Source organism: Papaver somniferum, chromosome 6 (assembly GCF_003573695.1).
Source record: "Papaver somniferum cultivar HN1 chromosome 6, ASM357369v1, whole genome shotgun sequence".
NCBI classification, from domain to species: domain Eukaryota; kingdom Viridiplantae; phylum Streptophyta; class Magnoliopsida; order Ranunculales; family Papaveraceae; genus Papaver; species Papaver somniferum.
The window spans coordinates 58798348-58813363 of record NC_039363.1 but is presented as its reverse complement, the minus strand read 5'-3'; the positions used below and the strand labels follow the sequence as shown (position 1 = coordinate 58813363).

The following is a 15016-nucleotide window of genomic DNA, read 5'->3' as shown; positions in this document are numbered from 1 at the left end:
CAATACTCATCTGATTGTTGGATCAGGAGTACTACAATTATGCTTTTACGATTTTAACCCTTGTCGAAAATCCACCATCAACATTAAGTCCACTGCTTAGTGAGGGACAGTCATGTTCCTTAGTCAGCACTGAATGGTGATTTTCCAGTTACATACAAAAACAAGTAATTGAACTTAGTCGTAAGATAAGACGTTACCGGATTTATGACTGAATGAGCAAACCATTGCTTGAATGAAAACCCCAGTGGCGTCATAGAGCTTCATCCAACGAGCGTAAATTTGTGTAGCACCTCATATTTGATGATGGAACCTTGGTTGGTTCAGGATTCACGGGCCGGGCCCGAATAAGGAAATCGTTGTGAAATTAGGTTTTTGGAAATACAATTTGGTATAAAAGGGATTAATCCTTTTCTTTTATTTTTTATTTCACCAAAAACCGACCACCACCTTCATCACCTCACCTCCTTCATGTCAACATCAGGAGAAGGAAGATTTTCCGGAGCGCCACCGCCCTCCGACCAGAGCGACCGCCGGCAGGCGCCGACCATGTACGTGGCAAAAAAAATTTATTTTTTTTTTGATTGTTGATTTCATGAGTTTTTAATACTTTGATCATGTTAAAATTTTATACATGTGTATATATGAGTATGAGTTTTGTTGAAAACCCTTGTTTTAGAAAACGTATGTTCGTTCGATCGTTAGTTCAAGAAACTAGTAATAATTCCTGACTTATGAGAGATTTTTCTTTTTGAAATAGACCTGTGTACAATGGTAAATTTTTTTTATGAGCTTTCATAAAAACCAAAACTTTATCTTAAAAGGTATGAACTTTTCGCAAGACCGAAATAAACCTTCGTTTCAAAGAAAAATGCTCGTACGAAGGAAAAGAGTGATTTTTTTTATGTGAATCCGTCACATATATAATGCCATATATTTATTTACATGAGTAAATAAAAGTCTTTGAAAATAAGTTTCGATTTTCAAATGATAAAGCTTTGTTCGTTATTGCAGGTTTCAAGGAACGAACTAATTTTGGAGTGTTAACTCTTATATCACAATCATTGCTAGTGGAATTGTAAAGAGGTGAGAGTTAAGGATTACCATTTTTATAGATGCCTGCATGAATATTTTGTTGTCAGATTGTGTAACTCCATCATATTGTCGAAGTTTGCGTCTTGTATGACAATATTCTGAAATAATGTTTGCGCACATTACAACTACTTCGCAAAGATGTCTGGCTCCCAGGAAAATGATGCTTCCAGATATGATATATGTATGGATGAGACTTCCGCTGGTGAAGAAGAAGAAGAAACTCCTGGGCTCAAAAAAGTTCCAAATATAGATGATGCATTTTTCGAGGTTCAACAGGGAACTTAAAAACGTCTTCAATCTCCAGCACTTCGTCTTCTAATAAATCCCAGAGAGGTTGTTCAGAAAAAACTAGTGACTCCTCGAGCAACTATTCGATTTTGTCTTGAATGAGGACTTTTTCTTGCGTCAATTATAAAATTCAAGCTTTCTCGACGACCCGTAGAAAAATTCTCTTGATAGGCGAGACATATGCTGGGCTTTCCTCGTGTTAGAGCCATGTTGGATAGAGAACAGGTAACCAGGGATATCCAAGCATCTGGAGATTTATTCATTTTCCATGATGCGCGAGATATTGTAGCTCTTCTTGCTCGCTGGTGCATTCGAATCCATACCTTCATATGCAGATGGGGAGAGTTTACCATCACCTTGGAGGATGTAGTTGCTTTGTTGTATCTCCCAATCACGGGTAACTTTCCTGGAGAGCTTTCAGCAGAGGAGACAGCAGTTTCCAACATCTTGACAGTCGAGATGGAGAGAATTAATAAGGCATCTGGAAAAGGTTGTTATGCCCACTGGTTAACACACTGGTGGCCACGAGATACCCCACTTAACGAACCTGACGGTATGTTATCTATTGGTGCTTTCTTGTGTTTATGGCTGTCCAGGGACGTGTTTGAAGACATCGGAACTTTGTTAAATCCATTCGTAATTCCTTTTGCCATCAATATGGCTCAAGGTGAACAACTTCCCATAGGTAGTCTATTCTTGGGTTCTTTGTACTCTAACATGGACTCCTTGGTTATATACTCCAGCGTTTCGAATGGCTTTATGAAGATTGAATGCTACGCCAATACGATGTTTCTCCAGGCCTTGATGTGGGAGCGCTTCAAGAATTATGCACCTATTCCTCGTAATATCTTGCAATGGCTGAATGCTGCTGATTCTCGTTGTATTTTTCCTGAGAAGGATAATGCTAGGATTATGCGCTGGTCTACAAAGCAACCTCAATCCAAGACATGTCTCATCGATGTGTTAGACAATGAATCTGAGTTCAATCCTGGGTGTTAATTCCTTCTTATGTTTCTCAGTTGAAAACTTTCAATACTGAAGAAAGTATGACTTTGAAATCTGGTGTTGACTTGAACTATGGCGAAAGATCCTTCATGCTGAGTTGTACTCCAGGTCACTTGAAATCAACAATATATGAAGACTTTTCAGTATAGGAATACAACATCGATAGAGCAGCTCGTCAGATGGGTATGGATCAATGCGTTCCAACTTTTCGAAGAAGGAAACCATCAGTGGAACAGCTTAAGACATGTCTAGATCTCACACGTGTGGAAATAGGTTCTTACTGGTTTCCTTGTTCTGAACGAATCACATATGTAACTCCAAGTTACATAGATTTCTGGGATCAGCAGCTTGAGCGTTTACACGATTTTGTAATGGTTGGCAAACCTTTAGTGAAAGAGCCTCCTTCTGCTGATATGATTGCTTCTCGACCAAGATTGAAACCCATCTCTGGCGGCGATAAGATAAAGGCATCTCCAGGATGTTCACCAGTATGTATTTTTTACATATTCTTCATAAGATTAAAATAACTGCTTTTGATTATCACATCAATTTTCTTTTGCAGGACGGTCGTAATGTGAGACCTCGAATCGAAGTAAACTTCTCAGAAGCAGAAACAGTCATTCACGATGGAGAAGGAAGGAACAAGAATTGTAAGTTGTTACCTAACACCATAAAGTCCCCAGTTGTTTCCTTGGTGAGTTGTCAATACTTTTCTACCGTGGCTTTTTCCTATCCGTATTACCAGGATCGTAAACCAAAATTTGTTATTTGGTTACAGAACTTTGATCCATCAAGCATTGATGGTCTTCAATTTTCTGCTGCTGGGCAGACGATTTCTGACTTAAGTGTTGAAGAAGAGAATGATGTGAGTACTCTTCCACATAGCCAAATATGATGCTTCGTAGGTAAAATGCTAATGGTTTGAAAATATGTCCAGGAGGATGTCGCCATGGAAGTGGAGAGTGTTGATACTCGTTCACCCTCGGAGAATAGAGATAAAGAAAATTCCCAAGGTTCATAACCGAATGGAAGTAATGAGACTCTTGATGTTGACGCGGGCAATTCTGATCCTTTGAACATTTCAGAGACCACCCAAGTAAGTATTTCCCTTGCATTTTATCCATAGAAACATGAAATTGTTGATTTATGAATGAGTGAACGAGAATCCATGCGCATATACAAAAAACTTTGCTGAAATACGTCGCCAGAAAATTCAGAACTCAGTCTTTTAGCAAAAACGCCATATAATCTTCATCTGAAGTCGGATTTTCACGGTCTGCATATGTATCTTCAAGCCCGGAAATTTTCCAAGCTTTTTCGAAGAAGATTTTTAAGTTTTGGGCATGTTTAGGTCCTGAAAAAGTCAAAACAGTAAGCTTCCAGGAGACTTTCATAACTTTTTCAGACTGTATGTTGTCCAATGTTATGACCATATCTCCTTTGCTCGTTCATTGGATTGTTATGCAATTTTGATATATTGTAGAGAACACCATACGAAGATAATGGTATATAACTCATCCTCAGATTCCTTGTATACTGCTCCCAGTTCGTCATCTTGTACATGGCAGAGTAAAATCTCTTCAGATGAGCTTGCCGCTAAGCGTATTTTTATGACTTTCACGCTATTTGCTCGCATCTTGAGTGCATAATGATGAATGTTGATGATGTTGGACTGCTTGTATGTTGTATTTTATGATCCTATTTGGTTTCCACGTCTAGATTTCTCTAACCTCATGTAATCTTCGTATTAGGTACCAAATACCGAAGTTGAGGATACTGAAATCAATAATGATAACGCGAGCAGCCCTGGAGTTACTGATCAAGAGACAACCATCCCTGCACTTCAAGTCCATGAGAGGGTTGTTACTGAAGTTATGGAAACCTCGATTGTTGTTATTCTAGTAGTAGAAGAAACTGAGCCACAAGTAGAGGAGACTGAAGAAACTGCTGTCATGACCGTAGAAGTTTCTCCAGTAATTGAGAACCGTATAGTGGTGCATGAATATACAAGTGCGGGAGTTGATTTTGATCCTCTATTTGATGCATCGCTTCCATATCATGAATTAGTTGGTGGATTCAGCGTTCCTATTGGATATGCAGGCTTGTACGAGAAGATATGGAGGAAGTTTGGTCATATCATTGTTACCAGAGGCCCTGGACGCGCTTATGATTTAAAAATGCAAGTAATTGTCATCTTGCGTGTTATAAGTGATATATGCGCTAGGGACAGAAATACTGTGACTCCAGATGTACTCTTTGATTGGGAGTTCAACTTGAAATACTTGGCTTCAACGTGAAGTGGCTTCGTAAGAAAATAGATGCAATCAAGAACTTGTGTGAGAATAACATACCCTTTCCCAATGATGCTGTGATGGAGAAGGAGGAAAATATTTCTAAGCTGACTGAGGCGCTGAACATGGACAAGGAGTCTTTGCAAATCTTGAAGGATGTAGAGGAGCAAAATCCTTTCTTTGCCGACTTTCTTTGATCTCTTTTCATAATCTCTTGAACTCCTGAACTTCTGAGAGATGTGAGGTTTTATTTTGGTTTTGATATTGATTGATTTTGGATTGGTAGATGATTGAGGATTTTCTTTTGGATTTGATAGAGAATTTCTTTAAGTAAAATGAATTGAATTTTGATAAATTGCTGAATTCATATACTGAACGCAAGTATTGCAAACGTTTTGGAGAAATTGAAATACAGTGAAATAAATCCTAAATGCCAAATCTCAGGAGTCATGAATGCTCAAACGCCAGTACCTCAAATGCCCAATAATTTCAGGCGTTAAATGACTTAAGGAAATTCCCGTAGATCACTGGCAGGGTCCTGCCATTTTGTGTTGATCGACTTGTAGTATCCTCCAGTTATGGACTTAGCAACAATAAATGGTCCTTCCCAATTGGAGCTTCTTTCATAGTGAAGATTGCGCTGAGTTGCTTTGAGAACTAAGTCTCCTTCATAAAATTTGTTAGGTTTGGTTGTCAACGCCTTGAATATCTTCTGCTGATTCGGGATTCCTCACGTGATGGGATTCCATGGTTGCGGCAAATATGGACACTCGTGCAGATGGGAGTATCCAGCGTATTTTCCGTCATGCTTATCCACGTCTTCAGCAATAAATATTTTGATATAATGATCAATTTGAAGAGGCTATGTACTCAACCATTTGGTGTAATATTTCCGTGGTGAGGCTATCCACTCATAGCAGTTTGCGACGGCTAAGTTGTTAGTGAGAAGAAGTCCCCAGACGAGGGCAACATGGTTAAACATTGGTAGCATAGGTGCATGAAGGGGAATCAAACTTTCCTGGGTACAGAACCTTTTGATGAAAGAGTGTGCGCTTTCTCCAGGTTTCCGTGTTAATTCTACCAAGGCTTTGACTTCCTCCAGATGCCCGAATGATGGAGTATCTTCTACTTCTTCTGAGTCAGAGATTTCTTCAATCGAAGGAATTAGAGTCACTTTTCCAACATGAATCCAAGGTCGTCCAAGAATCATGTCATATCCTGGATCTTACCGGATTATATAAAACTTGGTCTCAGTGCAGACCGAGTTTTTCCTGACCTTGAGGTTTATGTGGCCGTATGCATACCTGAGTGTCCCTTCGTGATCTCTGATTGATATGGGAGCATGTGTAGCTTCTTGTCGAGTGATGCCAGCGGCTCTGAGTTCCAACGGATGATATTAATAGCAGTGTCGACATCAACAAATGCTCTCTTGAATTCATTTACTTTAATATGCACTGCGGTGACCAGTCCCCAGTCATATATTTCCTTGTCAGTGGAAGGAGATACTTCTGGAATCGATAGACGTTACCCAGACACTATGTGGTTCAGAGCCATAAACATATCTCCCCTCTACGCCTTCGACGGATAGATCAATTCGCAAACATGCTCGATCAATGACTGAACTGCTTCTTTGACTGGTTGTTCAGAGATGGAGAAAGTACTGACTGGGAGAGGATCCTTTTGTATTCCTTCAGTTCCCAAGTTAAGCTCTCCTGATTCAACCTTTTCCCTGAATATGCGCTTCAAGACCCTGCAGTCACTTGTGGGATGATTGATGAACCTGTGGAAGCGGCAGTAACGAGGAATTTCCATGTCTTCTTCAGTTGGTTCTTTCTTGACATATGGCAACTTGATAGCACCATCTTAGATCCAAGCATCTAGGAGTTCGATCACCTCTTCAATGGAAAGGGAAAAGTCAGGTGCGTCTTGATCAGGAGCCTCTGTGCGCTGGTCAGGGGCTTGTGAATCTTGCTTATCCTTCCTTTGTGCTTTTAAGGGAGTTGAGGTATGCTTGCGCGGTGGTTCGGATTTCCGTTTGCTCCCTTCTACTATAACGTTTGTGAAAGGTTGTAGGTTGTACTGCTTGTTGATCAGACGCCTGCTATCTCGAGCGTCTCGCGGTACCTCAGCTTTTGTTCTTTCCAGTAAAGCGGATGCGGTAGTTGCCGATATCTTCACCGTTTCATGAAGCTCTGAGAAGGTAAGGAAACAAAGATTTTCCAACAAAGCTCTGTAGACCGGGATCATGCTGTTGATACACAAGTCTACAAGTTGTTGCTCCGTGACGTTTGGATCACGACAGTCCAGTGCCTAAATTCTGAATCTTTTCATGTAGTCATTGGGATGTTCATTGTTCTTCTGAAACATTCTTCCAAGATCAGAGAGAGTACCTTTCTCTAAGACAAATAAGTACTTTCTGTAGAAAGAATTAATCATTTCTCCCCAATTGTTGATAGTTCCTGGTGCGATGTTGTTGTACCAGGTGTATGCCCTGCCTTTCAAGGATTTTGAAAATTCTTTGAGGCGAACAACATGGTTATGCTCATGTTCTCCCAAGGCTTCCAGGAACCGAGAAACATGCTCCCGAGCATTGCTTGTTCCGTCATATAAAGTGAAGGTTGGAGAGGTATAACCTTTTGGAAGAGGAATCCTTTGCGTAGCAGCAGGGTATGGAGGTTGGTGACGATGGATATGTGACGTCTTGTCTTTTCCATGGTTCTCCAAGAGGCGTTCCAAATCTTCCCGAGTAATGAAATTTGATGATTCCTTCGCTGATGGATCGTCTGCAGCTTTGCGGACTTCGTTGTCATCCACTGTATGAATTGGAACTACTTCAGGATCACCATTTGAGGATGTTTCCTTTTCTTTTCCTTTTCCTTGAGTCTTATATGACATCTTGTCAGTGAGAGTCTTGAGATAATTGAATAGCTTCTTCTGTGTTGCAGCCATGTCAGTTTGATTCTTTGAAAGAGTCTCTTGCACCTTGATGAGATCATCCATGGTAGGTGGCGGATTCCCCCTGACTTCCTCAAGGTGTCGGCCGAACAGGGGGTGACCTTCCATGTTAGCGTGAGGAGGAATAACATCACCTTCAGTGTTAGAGGCCGGAATGGTTTCCGGGATATCCTCATTGTTATTGTTGCTAGTTCTAACGTCGTTTGTGTTGGAACCTGTAACTAACACAGACCTAAGATCAGCCATCTTTGTAAATACTGAGATTGCAACCGAGAGAATGATCTCCCATTGTGGTCGCCAATCTGAAAGTGGGGAAAACGATTTGCTGATTTTACGGAATTGAGGAAATGACCGTGCGGAGACTCCGTGAACCGAGCAAATGCTCAACCTCACATAGATGCACTACAAGAAGGGAGTGCTTTCAGTTCGAGAGACCAATCTGTAGGACTCCGGCCTAAACCAAGACAATGGCCGTTCTAGAGTCAATTCGGTCATAAGAGAGGATGGGTTGATCTGTAGGAGGAAAGCTGAGAAATGTGTGAGATCAATGGTGATTGATAATGTAGATGTGTTTTGTATTCTGCGTAAGAAAGTTTTGAATGATTGAATTTACTCAGTTGAGACTGATTGCTCAGCCGATGAGTTCGTGTAGACGAAAGATTGTCTGTATGAACTTGTCGAGAAATTCTTGTCTGTTTCAATAAGAATTCAGAGGCCTTTTTATATTGCTGAATTGTAAACACCTTGATCCCATGAAGTGTGACAGTTGCTGGAGTCAAAGAGTGGGGAAGTGGGAAATCGTTTCAAAACCAGTTGCTCATCATGTGGAGACTTGGTTGATTTTCCATCCACTTCTTTGCTAACTCCTCCAACTGACTGCACGACTTGCTCACATTCTCATTGTGCGCATGAACACACGTGTCGTAGACCTCCAGATTAAAACCCTAGTTAATATCCCCCATGTGACACGATTGACATCTCGTGGTTTTGGAGTCAGTTGCTGACTTCATGGGCCGATGAGTCCTTGTATTGCTGAGTCGAACGTGATTTGGAAATGTTCTGAGACTAATTATGGAGAGATGAGGGACCAACCAAGAGGGCATGAGACCGTACCTTGGTGGTTTTGGGACCAGCTAATGGTCGTCTGAGCAAACTCTCAGTTGTTTGAGAAGAGTTTGGACCCAATATGAGCAATTGAGCAAATTAGGTCAAAGTTATTAAAACATGTGGGACCGGCTATTTGAAAACCTTAGGGACAGCCTTGGTCGGTCAAGGAGACATGCCCACGTCACCATAATGTCCGTGTCTCAGTCCTGAGAATTTCGATATTTTCCGATGCGATTTGAGCAACATTTTGAGAAAATATGAAGGATTCAGGGTTTTGCTGAAACTGGGGAATCTTCATGAGATGATGAAAAATAATTAATAAAATAGGGTATTTGCAAGGTATGGGACCGTCCACGGCTAGGGCATGACCGTCCAGCTAGCAAGCTCGGTCCCGCAGTACCTTTCCCAATTTTATGTATTTTCCCTGATGTGAGGGAAATATCATGAAACTGAGCAATTTCATGAAGTTAAGGAATTTCCATGAGATTATGGAAATAATAATAATAAAATAGGGAATCATGAAGTGTGGGACCGGCGATGGCCAAGGCATGGCCGGACGGCCAAAGATCCCGTCCCAAGGCACTTTTCCCAATTTTATAATATTTTTCATGATTTTAGGGAAATATCATAAAACCAAGAGGTTTGCTGAAACCAAGGAATTTGTTGAAATCAGGGAGTGTCCATGAGATAAGGGAAACATAAATCATAATAATAATAAAATAAGAGACGTGTGGGATCGGCTATGGCATGACCGTCCGGCTAGGGCCCGGTCCCACGAGTTTCCTTAATTTTACATTATTTTTAGGACTTGAGGGAAATTTCATGAATTCAAGGAATTTTCATGGGATGAGGGAAATAACAATAAAATAATAAGGAGTCATGAGGTGTGGGACCGTCCACGGCTAGGGCATGGCCGGCCAGCTAGTGATTCCGATCCCACGACATCTTTCCTAATTTATTATTATTTCTTTGATACGAGGAAACACCATGAGAATGGGGAGTTTCCTTGAGACGAACGAGATTTTCTCAAATGAAGGTATTTTCATGAGATCAGGGAAAACAATAAAAATATGATAAAATATAAAATTAGGCATGGAACTGACCAAGGCACAACCGGCCGGCCGGTGGGCCCAGTCTCCCAGCGCCTCGATTAATATTTTATTATTTATTATTTTCTTCCTATTTTGCATAGGTTCATCGTTCCTTCGCGTTTTGGAATGCTCGTTTGTGCATTCAAGTGCTCGTTTGTGCATTATTGCTGAGTACACTTGCACCATTTTGGTCGGGCTTACTCGAGAGCTGCTCAGATGCCCGTACGTCAAATATTTTTATCACTAACCCATGGAATTCTGCTGATAAGAACCACAAATTGAAGTGACGAAATATTAAGAAGGATCGTAGAATATTATTGAATATTCAGTTAAAGATTAGAGATAATTAATTGATGGCTCTATACTAGCTGGCATGGTGTCTAGGAGCATTAATTATCTGAGAATTGAGAGATATGAGCTTGTTGAAACGTCATATTTCCTTTATATAGTCAGGGAAAACATTGTTGCATCGTGAAGACGTTGTTGCTCTATACTAGCGGGCAAGCTGTCTAGGAGCCGTCCAATCATTCGATTCTATATAGAATTAATTACTGAAATTGCTCAGTATTTATGAGATATGTCGTTGCCTCAGCCGAGAGACTGCACATCCACATATACTCTGAGAGATAAAATTCTAAGTCAGAGATTCTTGTGGCACGAGCTTTCATGCTTTCGACGAGAGACATGAGTCTCAATACTCATCTGATTGCTGGATCAGGAGTAATACAATTATGTTTTTACGATTTTAACCCTTGTCGAAAATCCACCATCTACACTTCTTAATTTGTATGATTTGAATTGCTTACTGAGTATGTTTTATCTATGTTGGGTGATTCTTGCTGATGTTTGATTTAAACCTTTTAAATTTTTTATTATTCAAAGTGAACAACGTTGAGTTAAAAGATCACAGTACAACAATTTATAGTAGTTGAGCAATACGAAGGGCAGTTGAGATATTATTTAGTTGGTTTAATGGGTTAGATTCATGCTGCCATTTTGTATGATGTATAAGATAATCTGTTTGATCATGATGCTTTTCCCATCTGATCCAAGTGTTAATAGTTGTACCGAAGCAAGCAAAGAGGTTTCTTGGAGTTGGACTTGGTATTGGGAAAGTGGGTTGAGGAAAATATCTTCTCAATGGATGAATGTGGTATTAAATCACTTGTTCATGTTCTTGACATGGTAAATATACCTACTAATCAATTTTGTCATTATTCAGTAACAGCTAGGTTTGGTTGTTGTTTTGCTCAGAGTTACACCTTGTTTGTTTGCAGCTGACTCGGTGTCTGGATCTGAGTCAACCCCTGACTCGCGCCGAGTCATCAGTTAGACTGTTTGGTTTGAAAATTTGGTAACCCCTGACTCGGTATCTGATTCAGAACTAACCCCTAACTCGGGCCCTATGGAGTCAGGCGTGGGAATACCCCTGAGTAGTTGGCTCAAACCCCTGACTCGCTAAAATTGAAAAAAATGCCATAAACTCTTTATATCAAAATTTTACATTTCTTCATTTTTTTTCCGCCGAGAGCACAGATGGGAGATGAGCAACCAAACCCTAGATCTCTTCTCAACTGATATCTCCTTCATCTCTCTCAATAAATCCACTAATTTCTATCTTCATCACCACTCTCAACTCATCTCTCAATCTCTTCTAATCATCTAAGCTTCTTTTAGAAAATTCATCATCTTCAGGTATGATTTTCAAATCTACCAATTCTTCATCCATGCCTTTTATTTCATTATAATATGGGTTTTATGTGATTTGGAACATGGGTTTTTATTTATATTCTAATTTGAGTTCTTAATTGGCTTCAAGGGGGAAAGATACAAGGAAGAGGGAAGAAGATTAAAGTTTTGTGAAGGTATAATAATTTCATTCCATGTTGTTTTCTTTTAGAGCCAGGGGTTTCCTATGCTCATACTCCACTTGATTCTTTTGTTCTTCTAGGACTGTTTGATTTGCTGGTTCAGTATTTGATGGATGTTTTTTAGCTTTCAGATGGTGTTTGTGAGAATGCCAAGGAAAGAAGTATAGTTGATCATTAAGCATGGTAGAATATGTCATCTCCTATAGATTTTTGTGTCATGTTATGTGAATGTTGCTAATTTATCTAGTCAGTATACCTAAGATGTTATGATATACTTGCAGACATAGACATAAGATCATGAATTTTGTGTGCTCTCGTATTGGCTCCTCGGCATGACATGCAAGAGCATCAGTTACTAAGTTAAGCATGTAATCCCTTTGAGGTTACGCATGTTTTACAAAAATAAGCATAGGAATTTCAACACAAAAACATTGATTCCTGGATTCGTCATTGACGATGTCCTATCATTAATTTTTTTTCCTTAATTGTGAATTAACCTTTTCATTTTGAGCTCTATAAATACTAAATCCCATAGGAAATCGTTTATTGAAACCATTGCTCTCTTTAGCCCCCTCTCTCGCAGATGATGTTTGACATGAAGTTGTTTTACAATAGCAGTAGTTTGTTGAGGTGCCTAATTCTGTCTCTTCTAGTACCTTTATACCCACAAGTAGGACAATACCAAGTGCATAACTCATCTTTGCTGCCATCATCATGGTTTCACCGGGGACATGGTTTCGTCAGAATCCACCATTGACTTGACGATCCATCTTCATGGTGAATGGGAAGCCACTGTGAGTCAGGTCTGACTCACAAAACAAACATATTTTCTGACTCAGACCTTAGTGAGTCAGATCCATATGAGTCAGGTGATTTCACTCAGATCCAGATGAGTCAGCTGCAAACAAACAAGGTGTTAGTGGTGTTTCAGATGTCAGGAATTTCGTTTTTCAGTTTGTAGGTCTGATGTATTTATGCAAGAGTCACCAAGCAAGCTTAAAACTGCCTGTACTTTTCCGATTTTGTGGAATTAGTGTAACTTAACATAATGACTCATTAAGAGAGAGAAAGTCAAGAGTTTGAGAGGCGATTTTTCGTGTGATGTTGACTCTGGTCAAGTTCTTCATTTCTCCAAGATCTTAGTAGTTTTCTTCTGGCATTTTGTTTCTTCTTTACTTTCCTGGATTCAATGATTGGTGTGGTTTGATTACTGGCTTTCTTTCTCTGTGATTCGAGTTTATTATGGGTGGTTCGATGGATCTGAGATTTGAATCTCATTTACATGGAAGTAATGGTGATTCTCCAAATTTGGGGTTGTTTGGTTCTTCTGCAAATAGGGTTTTTGGTAGTATGCGATGGGCTGATATGTTAGGCTCGGGGAAGGAGGATATTCTTCATGATCCTCTCCCCTATGAACCTCTAGTTTTGGTTGAAGGGGAAAAACTTACGGTTTTCTCTGAAGCTGAATTAGAAGATGATGTTCACCGTTGTGAGAGATTGGTTGTAGGATGCTTTGTGGGTAAGAGATTACCACTTTTGATGGTCAGGAATTTTGTTAGAAGGGAATGGAAGATTAAAGGTGAAATGAAGATGACTCTTCATGCAGATGTTGTTTTTGTATTTGAATTTGATTCTAATGAAGACAGAGCTTTGGCTTTGGAGAATGGATGCTTATTTATATCTAGACAATTGTTTGTGGTTTGACCCTGGTCATTGATGATTGAGCAGGAGCTGGCTGAATTAAAGACTATTCTCATTTGGGTTAATCTAAGAAATGTTCCTCTACATCTCTGGAATGCTAAAGGACTAGGTAAGTTGGATAGTTTTATTGGAGTTCCTCTCTTATTAGATAAGCAGACTGCCACTAGGTCTAGAATGACTTATGCTAGAATTTGTGTGGAAGTTAGCATTGATTCTGATCTACCTAGTCACATTGATGCTCTATTTGGAAAAACTAAAATTAAGGTTCCAGTTGAGTATCCTTGGAAACCGTTAAAATGCTATCATTGTGCTGTTTTTGGCCACTACTGAGAAATGTGCCATTGATGCTGTTGCGGCTAAAACTGCTGATGAAGCTACTATTGCACAGAGAATAGCTGAGGCTAGTAAGGAAAAGGATAAACAAGTTGGGGGAAATGAAGCATAGGTGGTTAAGAACTTAAAGAGAGGAAGGAAAATTCAGCTTTAAATAAGAATGGAAATATAGGTAGTGATGGGGCTTCTGGTAGTGGTGTTGTTCCTATGGTGGAAGTTCCTATTACTGTGAGTAATAAATTCCACCAGTTGACTGAGATAGGGACTGGTGAGTTTATGGAGGTAGTTATGACAAATGTTAACAAGGATTCTCAAACATTGAAGTCCAATGGAAATATTGGGATTGATGTAGGTACTAAAGAAGGTTATCAGCCTCTTGGCTCTGTCTCTGAGGCTTCTGTAGGTAATCAGGGTGTTGGAGAATCTTTGTCTGGGTATGTGTTAACTCAGGTTGAGAAATTTGATGAGGGTCAGAAGGAAAATGAGGGTGTCAGGTCTCACTTTTTACCCAAATCTTCTACTCAGGGGAAGACTTTGTTGAATGTTAAGGTTACAGATAAAAAGGCTGCAAAGGTTAAGAAACCTAACCCCCCCCCCCCCCCTATCATGACTAAGATTGGGAACTGGAATATAAGGGGTCTAAATGATCCCTTAAAACAAAGTGAAATTAGTAATTTTATTAACACTAATAAGTTAGCCATGGTGGGTATTGTAGAGACTCATGTCCAGGCAGTTAATAAAGATAGAATAAGAAATAGAATTAGTCATTCTTGGCAGTTTGTTGATAATTACTCTCATGATTCTTCTAGTAGAATATGGGTTGGGTGGAATGGGGAAATTATGTATGTCAATGTTCTTCATACTTCTGCTCAGACAATTTTTATTGATATCACTTCTTTTCAGAATAAAAATTTTGTAGTTACTTTTATGTATGAGAGCAATGATATTGCTCAGAGAATGAACCTATGGAATGATTTGAAGGCCTTTGGTGGAGCTAATAGGAAACCTTGGATGGTGTTAGTTGATTTTAACTCCATTCTTGAGGTCAAAGATAAGATTGGGGGCTGAGGTAATTCCTGCTAATTACTCCAATTTTTAGGATTGTACTCTTGATGCTCATTTATTTGATTTAAGATATAGTAGCTGCTTTTAGACCTGGAGTAATAAACATGAAGATGAAACAAGAATTGCTTCAAATATTGATAGGGTCCTTGTGAATTTGGAGTGGCTTGAGCTTTTTGCTGAATCTAGTGCAGAGTTTCTTTTGCCTAGTATTTCAGAT

The 15016-nt window shown here is 39.7% G+C and overlaps 1 protein-coding gene across 1 annotated transcript in view; it reads left to right on the top strand.

Annotated features, from left to right (window-relative positions):
- The first annotated feature begins 1839 nt into the window (after positions 1-1839).
- The window catches only part of LOC113290834 (succinate dehydrogenase assembly factor 2, mitochondrial-like), a 35868-nt gene continuing 22691 nt past the window's right edge, over positions 1840-15016 (top strand). The window contains exons 1-3 of the mRNA XM_026540426.1: positions 1840-2016; positions 3131-3250; positions 10892-11014. Of these exons, the coding sequence (XP_026396211.1) occupies positions 1840-2016; positions 3131-3250; positions 10892-11014 (420 nt within the window). The remainder of the gene's footprint in view (positions 2017-3130; positions 3251-10891; positions 11015-15016) is intronic.